This window comes from Solanum lycopersicum, chromosome 6 (assembly GCF_036512215.1).
Source record: "Solanum lycopersicum chromosome 6, SLM_r2.1".
Taxonomy (NCBI): Eukaryota; Viridiplantae; Streptophyta; class Magnoliopsida; order Solanales; family Solanaceae; genus Solanum; species Solanum lycopersicum.
Genome location: NC_090805.1, coordinates 40,987,038 through 41,000,343, shown reverse-complemented (window position 1 = coordinate 41,000,343; position 13,306 = coordinate 40,987,038). Strand labels below are relative to the sequence as shown.

The following is a 13,306-nucleotide window of genomic DNA, read 5'->3' as shown; positions in this document are numbered from 1 at the left end:
CTGATACACTCGATTAGACGATCCTCAAGAAACATAAGTTATTTTTATAAGTTTTTTGCCGCAAAGTAATAGCGACAGTAATTCGATAATTTTTTATCCTGTGAATCGGATATTACACAGGTAAAAGTTCTCTAAACTTTAACTTTTGTAAAATTAGTTCACAGTTAAGTATTCTATCGTTGACTCATCACTTCCGTGGGCAAAAACTAAAGACCAGCACAACATAAATATAATTCGTGTTGCATTAAAATATTTAAAAAAATTATATATATAAAAAAAAAACATTGTAAGTCATACTTTTTCTGTATTATATATATATTAATTTAATAAAATGAATGTTTTGACAAGTTCTACCCCTATTTTGTGGAAACTTGTCGCTGACTAGCTGTAAAGCTCTATATACTCACTCTTTCAGCCGCCACCAAAATTCACTTTCCTTATTCTTCTTCTTCCAAACAAACAAACGAACAATGGGTCCCATTCATTTCTGATGGACGCTAAGTTCGCCGGAAAGCCCATTCAGGCCCAATTTTATTCCGGTCAAACTAACCTCGAACAGATGCAGGATACTCCAACCCGCGGGGCACGCCACCGCCGTGCACAATCCGAAACCTTTTTCCGTTTTCCCAGTTTTGATGATGATATGCTTTTAGACGATGTCGTTTCTGACTTCAGTCTCGATGTTCAGGCTCCGACCCTCATGCAGCCGGCTAATTCGCCTGATTCTTCGTCTACTGGACCAGCGTTGTCGGCTGGACCTTCCGATTACCCTAAGCCGCTGGCTCACTACCGTAGTCTATCTGTTGATGCTGATTTTTTCGATGGACTGGATTTTGGTGGTGTGCCGACGGAGAAGAAACTGATGGGTTCTGAGCCACGTCATAGGCATAGCAATTCTATGGATGGGTCTTTTGATACGTCGTCGTTTGAGTCTGAATCGATTTCTGTTAAGAAGGCTATGGCTCCTGATAGGCTTGCTGAGCTGTCCTTGATTGATCCCAAAAGAGCTAAAAGGTTATACATAATTTAATCTTTTGTTTGTTTTAACTACTTTTATTACAGTATTTGTTCATTTTTGAGTGCAAGTAAATATACTTTTCAGTTAATAAGAATCATTTCGGGTTAGTGATAGAGGAAAAAGTAAGTATTTTTGAAGTGTTTTTTTATTGGTTTTGGATTAGGTTTGGTGAGAAAATGGGGCAAGGTAGGTGGTAGTTGCAACTTGCAAGTCTTCGTTTTTAAGTCATTTGTTGTTTCTTTGGAATGCTGAAATATCGTAATTTTAGCTGTCAATGGATTTTTTTAGTTTAACTTATTATGATGGATTCCTCAAGAATGGATACAATGTGTAGATATGTTAAAAAAATACCCTCTTGTTCCCAAGAATAATGGTGGAGTTGGGAGTACAAAGGTCAATGAAACTAACTATTTTTTTTTAGAAACAAATTTAATATATTTGGGTGTTAGATTAAGGTACTACAAAACACAAGACGTTGAGGAGGGAGAGTGGGAAAGCATTTTGATAAACATTTGCCACAATTCTTCCATTTTGAATTGCTGAAGTGACATATTTCACATTAACAGCCATGGGGTTTTATCACTAGCAGACAGTGTTTTTCCCAAAGAACTTGTTTCACTTGTCATAGTGTTGTCATGTCTTGTTATATATAATGAGAGGGAAGTTGACTTAAAAAAAAGATTTCTTGAGACCTGTTAACAGAAGTACAGAGTAACACTGGAAACACAAGGAAATGGAGAAGAATGAATCGAAGTTTTGTAAGAAGAACTAACTAGCTTGTTACTTGTGTTAGGTCAACTACTTAACTAATTTTGATTTCTTTCTCATTTGCATATTAGAAGGAAAAATGAAAAAGAAAAAGCTAGCTCCTCAAAGAGAAGTTCACTTATTGTGTTGAGAGAGATGCTATTGCACCTTTTATGGTGATACAAGATACAGATAACAGAGCCAAATAAGAGGTGGTGATATTTTAAGCTGTTGAGTGTTAAGAGAGTGGAGTACATTGGGAATCATTGATGAAGTACCGAGCATCTTTTCAACATTTGGAATTTAAAGTTTTCTAACAAAAGGACATAATTGCATTGTTTTTTTTTTTTTAAAAATCTCATGGCTTCCCAGCATTTACTTTTTGGTGTTCTCTTTTCTTTAAACAAAATAATATGCCTTTTGTGTCTTATTTGTTGGATAAGAACTCTAGAACCAATCTGCAAGTTTTAGCTTTTAAATGAAGCTGTTTTTTTGGTGCAATTTTGCAGGATCCTAGCAAACAGACAATCTGCTGCACGTTCCAAGGAGCGAAAAACTCGTTACACTAGTGAGCTAGAGAGGAAAGTGCAGACTCTGCAGACTGAAGCCACCACTCTATCCGCTCAGATCACAGTTCTACAGGTATGGAATTCTGCAGATATTAAATATGTGACATTTATTATGTTTGTGACATTATTGTCTAAAGTAACCTTCCATGTTGAATAGCTTCTCGTTTTTAGCAACATATGGTCAAAAAATATAATGTGCTTATGCAATAAAGCCACACCATCACCAAGGCGTCAGCTTTATTTGATGTCTAAACTAAGTAATGATTGGCTTCACTTGATGGCCTTGATCTTTACTTTATATGTTTGTAATTGAATACACTTCCGCTGATACTTTTTCTGCTTTCTCAATTTACTATATTTAAGAAAAAGTCATATTTACGTCAAAATCCTGGCCAAACAATTGGTCAATCAAATTTCTATGCAAACGAACATTTTGAAACACAGACACTCTGGAGTTGAGTCGGTGGAATTTCCAAACCCTTAGCTGGCTTAGACTAGGTTGGCATAGTTTCCTTTCTAATTGATAGGTTCGATCCTCTTCCAATTGAATTCTTGAATGTCGAAAAAAGAGACTTTTCTTGATGGGATTGTTGTACAAAATGGGAACCAAGATTGCTACTTTTTAACCCCACTTATGACAACAACCTTATCGTATTTCTGGAGCTTTTGCATAACATCTTTTCTGTTTGTCAGCTGCTGTATACCACTGTACACAATGAAATTGATATGGTCAACATTTTTAGTTTGCATGTTAACTCTTTAGTTGTACTCTAATTTGTAGTTACTGGTATGACTTAAGAAATTGATGTTGTGGTGTGGTCAATGGTTTGGGTGGAGAACCATGAGGTCTTAGGTCCAAGTGCGAGGGGAGGCAAAAGAACACTAGGTGATTTCTTTCCATTTGCCTAATCCTTAGTGGACAGACTTATCCAATTCCTATGTTGGTAAGAAATAGTTGGTACACAGTGGAATAGTCAAGGTGAGCGCATGCTGGCCCGTACACCACTAGCATTGGTTCTTTTCATGTATTTGAAAATTCCACTGTTCCATTTGGAACTACAAATATACTATTGTCGTCACATTTTATGCTTATATTCACTTTATAAGATATCCAATTAGTTATGGATCAATTGCTCTATTTCACTTGCTCCGCAACTCAAATTCAAATGATATGAAAGAAGCTATAGCAACCTCTGTCTGTCATGAAGTCATGATTTAGCGGATGGTCAAATATTGAGTTCGAAGTCAAAAGAGCGACAAAATTGACCAAAAATTTCAAAAGGGTAAACAAATTACGAAGGTAACCAAAAGGGTAAAGGCGAGAGGGCCCATGCGCCTTACCTTTTATGCCATTAACAGTCAAATAAAGAAAGGTGTCTCACAACTTGCGCCTTACATTGGCCTGACTAAAGAAGAAAGACACATGATATTTTGTGCCTTATATGTTCTGTAGACTTTCTTTCTCCTTTTTCATTCGTTAGTTATTTTAAGATTATCTTTTTCTTATTCATTCTTTAGTTATTTTAACTTCCTTTCGAGTCTATTTTTACATGCGTCTTACCTTTTTTTAAATTTTTATAATTTATAATATATGTTAGGGGCAAGTTGTCAGGCGTCTTTCTTTTTTGTTGGTTAACGACGTAAAGGATAAGGCCCTTTTGGATTTTTTTGTCAATTTTGTTGCCATTTTGGCTCCAGAGTAGTCAGATATACTTTGCTGTTCAAATATCTCCATATGCCTAGTTCACTGCAATTTGAAAGTTTGTAGGTAATCTGAAAAGCTAGTTACTTGCAGTTCTGTCTTGTCACTCTTGGGAAGTCGATAACTTATTTTATGATTATGGAAAAAGGTTTAGCCATTCCTTTTCATATTTTTCCACTAGTCTGTCTTGCAATCTGGTGTTTCTAAGTGGAAGCATGCCTCAGTGAATCTTTCTTCTCTAGGATAGTCATCATAAATTAATTATTCCTCGGTATATTTTTGGACTAGCATTTTTTCGAAATCCTTGTTGCTGCTAATACTAACACTCTAGTGGAACCAATTGCACTTGTTAACATTGACAATGCATCAGTTTGCTATTCTTATTTCCTGTTTTCTTCTCTTGTAATCAAAGGTGAGTATGAGTTTAACTTAACAGCACCATGTGTCTCACTCTAGTTTGTACTAGAAAAGCTTCCATTGACCTATTGACCGTCCGTGATACCTCTGTAGCATTCTACTTCATTTTTGTCTCTTTCTATTGGGGATGACTTAATGGTGCTTATCAACCCTTTTACTTGTATTTTCTTTTCTAGGACTAACATATAATAGGGTACTTTCACATGATGTAGATATTTTCTTTGTGCATAACAGCCTTTTCCATTATATTTGGTTTATCTTCACGTGTATTCGCTTGCACTATAAGTATATTGCTGGGGAAATATTCTCAAGAAGTTAACAATTGTCAAGTGCCAACACATTGTTGGTAAAACCAACAGTGGGTCATTTCCACAAAGTAAAACATGTAGAATTTTGAACTGTCAATCTTTCATACTCATTTTTGCTCAATATTGGATGTTGATGCAGAGAGACACTTCTGGACTAAATGCTGAAAACAAAGAACTGAAATTTCGGTTGCAAGCTTTGGAACAACAAGCACACCTTAGAGATGGTATGTCTTTACTAGATATGAATGTTCACTCTTATAATAGATGGTTATAAAGTATCCTCCAAAAAACAGTGTTTTAAGAATTCATTCTTATTATGTTTTCTTCAATCTAATATGGTTTCATCTACCACCTAATAAGATTGGTAAACCTAATGCTACTTTTAATAGATTTATTTTACTGTCTTTACTCGTAAGCGGTCCTACCTGTATCTTCTCCTTTCTGCTATTTGTCTTTACCTTGTTTTTTTTTTTACCAACTCTGCCTTCATACTTGACGCCCAGAGGATCTTCCTCACTCTTTCACACACGACACAACCATTTATACACATATCAAAGGAGACGTTTTTCAAATAATTTTTAATCTCTATATATGAAGGATCTAGATTTGTCTCTTCCTATATGACTATATCTAACTTTTGTTGGGTCTGAATGTGCGTTTCAATTTTCAGCTCTTTATATTGAGTACAAACCTCTATATTCAAATCATTTGTTCGCTACGAGTAGGTTTCTATTTTCAACTCTTTGTATCAGTCTAGTAGTTTTATCATTTCTTTTTTTGACAACAAGGGAAACCCGCAGCCGCTACTCTTTTGGGTGTGCACAGGATAAAACCCCGCTCCTATGCAATAGCTCGCAAACCACATAGGAGAGGTAACCCGCACCAGGCAAGCCTGGTGCGACGAGCTCGACCCAGAAGGCAAATCCCTTGCTTTCGCTGGCAAGGGGTTTCGAACTTGAGACCTCCTAGAAGTTATCATTATTATTTCCCTAAACAATTCTTCGAAATGAACCAGAATTTGTAATTTGCTCCCCCCCCCCCCCCCCTCCCTCTTCTATGATAAAAATCCTCTTGATATTGAAGTATAGAAGTATAGTACTGAAGCATATGCGAATAAATTTCAGCTCTAAATGATACGTTGAGGGAAGAACTGCAGCGGCTTAAGATTGAAGCAGGCCAACTTCCATCTGCAAATGGAAACAGAGGAATGCATTAGTACCGAAAACACCCTTAATCTGGCATGGACATTAGAGATCTCGAGTTTAAATTTCTTTGTATGTGATATCACATTTGTTAACGAGTGTTTTATCTATAATGTAAGATATTCCAGCGTACCTAAATCCTATTTTAATTGAACTAATGTGAAAAGAGTCTTTAAAAAAATGAAATAGAAGTTAACCAACACAGAAAGGATATATATAATAAATATCTTTTTATATTACCATGTTATTAACAAAATATACATAAATAATGATTTATAATATCTATAATAAGTCAAATTATCTACTACAACAAGTCAACAAGAAAGAATTAAGTGACTGATACTTTGATAGTCTATTTGAATTTAGTCTTATTAATGAAGGTTTGGTTCTCATATCATAATTTTTTTCCTAATATTTTATTCTCTGCCCCCGTTTTAGAGGGAAGAAAGAAGAAATAAAAGTTGATTGATGGTACCATTCTTTTAAAATTTTATGTATATAACTCAAAAAAATTTATCTTCAACCCAGATAAATTTGAAGGTAAAGTAAATTTGATTTATCACTATTTTTGTTTTTATTTACTCCTTCAATTCACTTATTAAAAATAAATATTTATTTATATGTTTCTTACCTCAACACTATTTATTTATTTTTTAAATAAATTCCCATCAGCTAAGAGTATACATGACTTAACATTGATATATGATAAAAGTAATATTAACATATCTATATTATAGTGAAAGTCTATTAACATATTCATTATTATTATTATTATTAACATATATGTGTTATAGTGAAAGTCTATTACATAAAATATCTAGTATATAGATTCATTTGCAAAAAAATAGGAATCCTGCTCAGTAACAAATTACTTTTGTATTATAATCAAAAGGAAATATAAATAAAATATTTATTTTTTAAAATTTAGCTTGGTGCGTTTTAAGGATTGTTGAAAAGCAGTTATCAATTGAGCGTGTGTATGAAAATGCTTAGAAGACGTGCTTATCCATTTTCCATCTTCTTCTCATCCTTGCTCAAAAAGTAACCCTAAAACTCTTTTAAAATGAAATAAATAACTAAAACTGAACTGCTCCCCCTAATTAACCCTATACACATGAAGTAAATCAAGTATTAACCGCTTCTCTCTCACAAAAAAAAAAAAAAAACTGTCTCTACATATAGCAAATCAAACCCTTTTTTTCAACTTTTTTCTTCCTCCAAATTTAGTCATGGAAAATCATCCTTTCACTAGTAATTCCCATTGTTATCATCCTTTTTCTAACAATTTCCACGAAGAAACACCTATATTACCTGTTCATCAATCCGTCGATAATTTTCACAGTAATCCAAAAAGGAAAAGAAGTAAATTTGTTAAAATCGGTGGTGATGCTGCTGCTGCAACTTCTGGTATAAGTAAGCCTAAAATTACCAAAAAGCCACCAGACCCAACTGCGCCCAAAATTACTCGGCCTTGTACGGAATGCGGGAAAAAGTTTTGGTCATGGAAGGCGCTTTTTGGTCATATGCGTTGTCATCCTGAACGACAATGGCGTGGTATTAACCCCCCTCCTAATATTAGGCCGCGGCACGATGTTAAATCTCGTGAGACTAGTCCTAGAAAAAACCCCAAATCGGTTTTTGATGCGATTGTGACGGAGGAGGATCAGGAGATCGCCTCGTGCCTGTTGCAATTGGCTGGTGGGTCATCAGAATTACCTGATAATGAAAATGAAAATGAAAATTTTGGTGTTGTTACATCAGAAGATCAACATTGTTCTTCTTCTTCCGGCGGAGGAGGAGGAGGGAAGGATTTTCGATTCGAGTGTTCGGGTTGCAAGAAGGTTTTTGGATCACATCAGGCATTAGGTGGACACAGAGCGAGTCATAAAAACGTGAAGGGTTGTTTTGCTTCAGGATTAACACAAGCTGTTAATAATAATTTGGATCTAAATTTTCCTCCTTCAGTTACATGTCATCATGAAGATCACCATGATTCTTATTCCTCAGGTTCACCCTTGGATTTGAGGTTGAAGCTATAACTATATATACATATATAATTAATTAATTAGTTACTGGGATATTGCTATATTCTAGAAGCTATTAGCAAATTATACATCTGTGGTTGCTACTGTTAAATAATATTACTATTTACTCTTAAACTAGCAACAACTTCGTAGTTATGTTACTCTTCTAGCTACTTGTTGGTCTTGTTGCATGTGTTTTACATGAAATATAATCACTCTAGTGTTCCTAAGCATTTTGTACAAAATAAAAAATTATTTTAAAAGATTCTAGACATGGTTAAACAGGTTCTAAATTAGGTCACTAGTAAATTTCATGTTATACTTGGACTTTATCTCTCGCTTGCATCCTACACTCTATTGACTTGTGTTTTCGATGTTTGTAAATTAGGTCAAAGATATAATATTATTACATATATGTTATGTACATTTACTTGGAATGGTATTAATGCATAGATTTACGTTTATATTCTACTATAATTTTAGACCATATACAGAGAGATCTTTCGTAAATATTCTTCAACTTGGAGGATGATCTTATGTTAATCAGCTCATTAACTTATTAATTTTATCATTTCGCAAATCTTAGTCTATAACTACACAAATACACCTATATAGAAAAACCTTAAGCATTGTAAACTAATATTTACAATTAAATGCTACAATCTACGGTGGTGGATTAATCCGCTTTCAAAAGCTTGGGATTAAAAATATATAGAGTCCGCATGTAGAATTATTATCATTTCAAAAAAGTATAAGAAGGCGCAAATGGTCAAATGTTATTGAATTTTAAATCAATTGTACACTTCCGTTGTCCACTACTAATTGCCATATTGCAAGTTAAATTAGATAACATTCATTCGATATGATAAGTATAAATTTAGATAATCTATACGAAAAGTATTAGAAATTGCAATTTTTTTTTCAAATCAATATGATAAAAAATACATCATAAAATGTAGTTAAAATTCTTACTCCCTCTGTCCAAATTTATTTGTCATGTCGCGCTTTCCAATAGTCAATTCCACTAATTTTCAAAATTAAATTAGATTACATCAATTTTGATATTTTAAGTAAAAACTTTAGATTTTCAAAAACTATATGAAAAGTACTATAATTGCAATTTTTTATATATTGATATGATAAAAATACATGTTAAAATATTAATTAAAATTCTTATAATTTAACTCTAAAAAAGAATCATGATAATTAAAATTGAACGAAAATAATCTTATTTAATTTTATAAAAGAAAATCATAACGATTAAAAATGTAATAAGAAAAGTATTATAATATAAACAGTTTATAAGTTGCTGGTACTTGATTTTCAAGTTTCTATTTAGAGTAGTCGTAGCTCCCACATGTCCTCATTAATGACCATCTCTTATTTGTTACCCAAATAAACAACATTAACTATCAACTGAAAATGATAGCTTTAAGTACATTTCAATTGTTTTGTTTATTTAAGTGTTTTTTTCTTGTCATTAATTAATTAATTCCAATTGCTAGGTCAATATGTTAGTCAAACAAGTCTACTTTCGTAATTTTCTCCATGTTCCAACTTTCATATCAATTAAATAAATCAGAAATGCATCTATTAAACTAATTTTTCCTTCGGATTTACAAAATTTGTGACGCTGGATTGGAATTTGATGAACCAATTAATCACTCCTTTAGTTGTAGTATTGAACCCTTTTTACTTTGCCTAGGTTTACACCTTTGGAATATTCACTAGGCAGGCATACAAATTTGATATTTTCATAGTATACATTCTTCATACACTTTTACTTGTGTATTATACTTAACATAAAATTAAAAGCTAAATGATAAATTATTTTTTAATTTTTTAAATAAATATGTATTAATTTACTCCAAAGGTTGGATTTATTATTAATAAGATCTAAAATTTATATTATACTTAACATAAATTAAAAGCTAAATGATAAATTATCTTTTAATTTTTTAAATAAATATGTATTAGTTTACTCCAAAGGTTGGATTTATTATTAATAAAATCTAAAATTTAGCAAATACGCTACAATAAAAATAACTTTTAGCGACATTAAATATTGACACTAATAAAGAGTGTTAAAGTCTTTACCGGTATTAGTTAAGTGTCATTAGAACCAATGTTGCCAAAGACTTTTGGGATATATACAAAGAGTGACAATTGTCGCTAAAAATACATATTTAGCGGCAATTAAGAATTAAATGCCGCTAATAATCATTTTTGTTATAGTGATAAAAAATACAACACTCTTATACGTCTAACTAATAGTTATCAAAATCTTTAATTCTTAACATTGACCTATAGTCTATTTAGATACTCTATTTAGATCGATTTATTTCAAATATTTTTAAATAATTCTTTTAAAGCATTTTGCTTCAACAAATTGTAAACTCATCCAAACGGACTTGTATTTTACTTAAACAATAGTTAAAAAATGAAAAATTGATTAAAGTATTATTTTGTTTTAATTATCATGTTACATTTTTCGAGACTCAATTTGACTAATTTGTAAAGCTCAATAAGATTATATTTATTCGATATTTTAAAATAAATCTTTGATATTTAAAAGTTATACCTATAGTACTATAAATTACATTTTTTATATTAATATAATGAAAAAGTATTAAATTTTAAAATATTAATCAAAATTAATATAGTTTAATTCTCAATAATAACTAAAAAAGAACGAAAGGAGTATATAATAGTTGGTCTAATTCTATTTGAGGCATGTTTGCATTTATTTTGTTAATTAGGCTATAAATTGAGCTACAAAGTCCACATTGAAATTTTCAACATAAATTTCGTAAGCAAGCAAGACATTATACTATGTGTGGTATGTACAATGTACCAACCATCTTGAAAATTTTGGTCTTCCAAAAAACAAATTTCAATCTTTTATTGAACGGCCTTTGACATCTATTTTTTATTGAATGACTTTTGACATAACTATTTCAAAAGAGGCAAAATGTGATATTTAATACTAGGAACATACAATTCATTTTCTTTTTTAAGAGCAAGATAAATAGCCTACAGCGTCGAAAAATGTACTACTTGAACAGCTACTCGTACAACTAAATTTAACATGATGTAACTTGAAATAATGCCAAACATTTTACCTAAATTTGTCCTTCCAAACTGCCACTTACGTATAGTAGTAATTTTGTATAACTGAAAAAACATTTCAAATCTCATGATCTTCCCTTTTGAGACTAATTCTACTTTCTTATAGAAGTGTGACATATGATGATTTAATTTTTAAGTATAGAGTGGTTTTCAACTTAAATATTTTTTATTTCCGGAGTTTTGTCAAGTAGATATTGACTCGTAGAATTAATTAAGCATTTTAAAATCATAATTTTTCTCAAATTATGGAGACTGGTATGGAGCTAGGTAAGATTGACAAACGAGGTTTCATCTAAACGCGAAAAAATTACATTATTTATATATAGTTTAATTTTTTTTAATGTATATATAATAAATGTTAAACTTTCTGGTTACGCTACCACTGTTACGTTGTTTATTTTTCTTATTTTAATTTTTTTCTGATTACGCGCCATTATTGTGGTATTATTTTATTTTTGGAAACCCTCGACACACAGACAAATCCCCCTGGCCCAAACCAAACACATTTTATGACTTGTTCTTCTGTTTTGTTAAAGAAGAAGTCAAATAGTAGTTGGGTTTTCTTCCACTTCTTAAAAGTTTGTTAGAGACCTTGATTCTATGTTACTACTAAATTTTCATGTCCACAGTTGAAATAATTAAAGAAATTGAGGAGGAAAATAATCATATATAAGCGAGAGATTATAAAATAAAATTAAAAAGAATCATGCATGAGAGAACAAAGAACAATTATGTTGTATCACGATAGAACGCAGACCTAGCTAGAAATAGGTTTAGTAGAATTCAGTAATTTTAGCCCAAATATTCCATTTGTGTTAATTAAGAAATTTCACTTAATATATACAAATAATTTGTTCAAAATACAACTATAAAATAAGGTAAATTCTAGTTTTATTGATAATCATTTCATAGTCATACAAAATAGGTCATGAATTGATCTAGAACTTAACACACACAAAAAAAAACCAAGATATAAAGAACCACAACTTAAAAAAATATCAATGGGTTATAAATAGCTTCTCTTTACAAAACTTAAGAGAAGTAATCAATAATTCCACAAAAATAATATAAGATCATATAATATATGAAAATGTATACTCACTAGTGAACCATGTACAGTTGGAGGCACCTTCAAAATAATCCTCACAACATATATTAAAAGGAAATGTTCAATAATTTTCCCTTCAATAATTTCTTCATGGTCTTCATATATTGATTTGATTGTGCCTTTTGGAAGGAGCAGAAGGTGGAATAGGGACTCCTTTTGGCAAAGATTGAGAAAAAGATGATTTAGAATTGTTATTACTAGGTAATAAGGGCTTAACATTAACAACTTGTGAGTTTTTTACTGCATTAACATGGTGATCATGATGATCAACCACCAAAATCACAAGAAGTAAATAAATTAATAGTGTTGTGTTGTGATTTTTTTTCAACATCTCTTGTAGTTTGAGAAAGTTATAGAAAAGGGGTGGAGAGGGAGACTATTATTAAGTGTTGAAACAGAAAAAGAGAGGGGTGATGTTTGCTGTGGAAATTTTTCTTATAGTAGTAGTATTAGTTGGTGGAGAAATGACTTATTAATATCGTTGTGAGTTTAGGTTATATACATCAATTTAGTTAGCTAGAAAAACAAGTCACGCCATCAAGTCTCTTTCACTTTCTACATTTGAGGTACAGATAAAGTCTACATATACTCTATTCTTAACAAACACTATTTTATGGAAATGCATTGTATGTTTTCATGGGCAAAGCCAGGTAGGATCACTACAACAAAAGTGACTTTAACGGCAATTAATAGACACATTAATATAGTGTGCTAAAGTTTTTATTGATATTAATTAAGTGTCATCAGATCAAATGTCGCTAAAATCTTTAGGGACATATATATACAAAGAGTGTTAATTGCAACTAAAAATATATATTTAGCGACAATTGCTAATTAATTGCCGCTAAAACTCATTTTTTATGTAAGAGTTAGACGATGTGTGAACCTGATTAGTGAAAATTCTGACTCCAACGTGTTAGTTGTTATTGATTTTACAATATAAAAACTAAAGTTACTATAACTTGTGTATTTTTGTGTGGGGTCGGGTGGGGATGACTTGTGTCTGAAGTTTACTTATGAAGATAACGGATTTGGCTGTTTCTCTTTGGTTTCCTACTTCAATTTAATAGCCAAAATATATT

General features: G+C 31.6%; 2 protein-coding genes across 2 annotated transcripts; both read left to right on the top strand.

Moving 5' to 3' along the window:
* Positions 1-230: 230 nt before the first annotated feature.
* LOC101257481 (transcription factor VIP1) lies at positions 231-6,121 on the top strand. Its single transcript, XM_004241968.5, has 4 exons — positions 231-1,014; positions 2,275-2,407; positions 4,901-4,985; positions 5,886-6,121. Exons 1-4 carry the CDS (start codon positions 491-493, stop codon positions 5,975-5,977), a joined length of 834 nt encoding a protein of 277 aa, XP_004242016.1. The 5' UTR covers positions 231-490; the 3' UTR covers positions 5,978-6,121.
* A 678-nt stretch (positions 6,122-6,799) lies between these two features.
* Positions 6,800-8,474, top strand: LOC101249183 (zinc finger protein ZAT3-like). The gene has a single exon (XM_010324606.4). It carries the CDS (start codon positions 7,193-7,195, stop codon positions 8,000-8,002), a length of 810 nt encoding a protein of 269 aa, XP_010322908.1. The 5' UTR covers positions 6,800-7,192; the 3' UTR covers positions 8,003-8,474.
* Positions 8,475-13,306: the final 4,832 nt, after the last annotated feature.

Coding starts and splice junctions, on each gene's coding strand:
- LOC101257481 (XM_004241968.5), top strand. CDS start 491: ATGGACGCTAAGTTCGCCGGAAAGCCCATTCAGGCCCAATTTTATTCC. Junction 1,015..2,274: donor GATCCCAAAAGAGCTAAAAG/GTTATACATAAT, acceptor GCAATTTTGCAG/GATCCTAGCAAACAGACAAT. Junction 4,986..5,885: donor ACAAGCACACCTTAGAGATG/GTATGTCTTTAC, acceptor AATAAATTTCAG/CTCTAAATGATACGTTGAGG.
- LOC101249183 (XM_010324606.4), top strand. CDS start 7,193: ATGGAAAATCATCCTTTCACTAGTAATTCCCATTGTTATCATCCTTTT.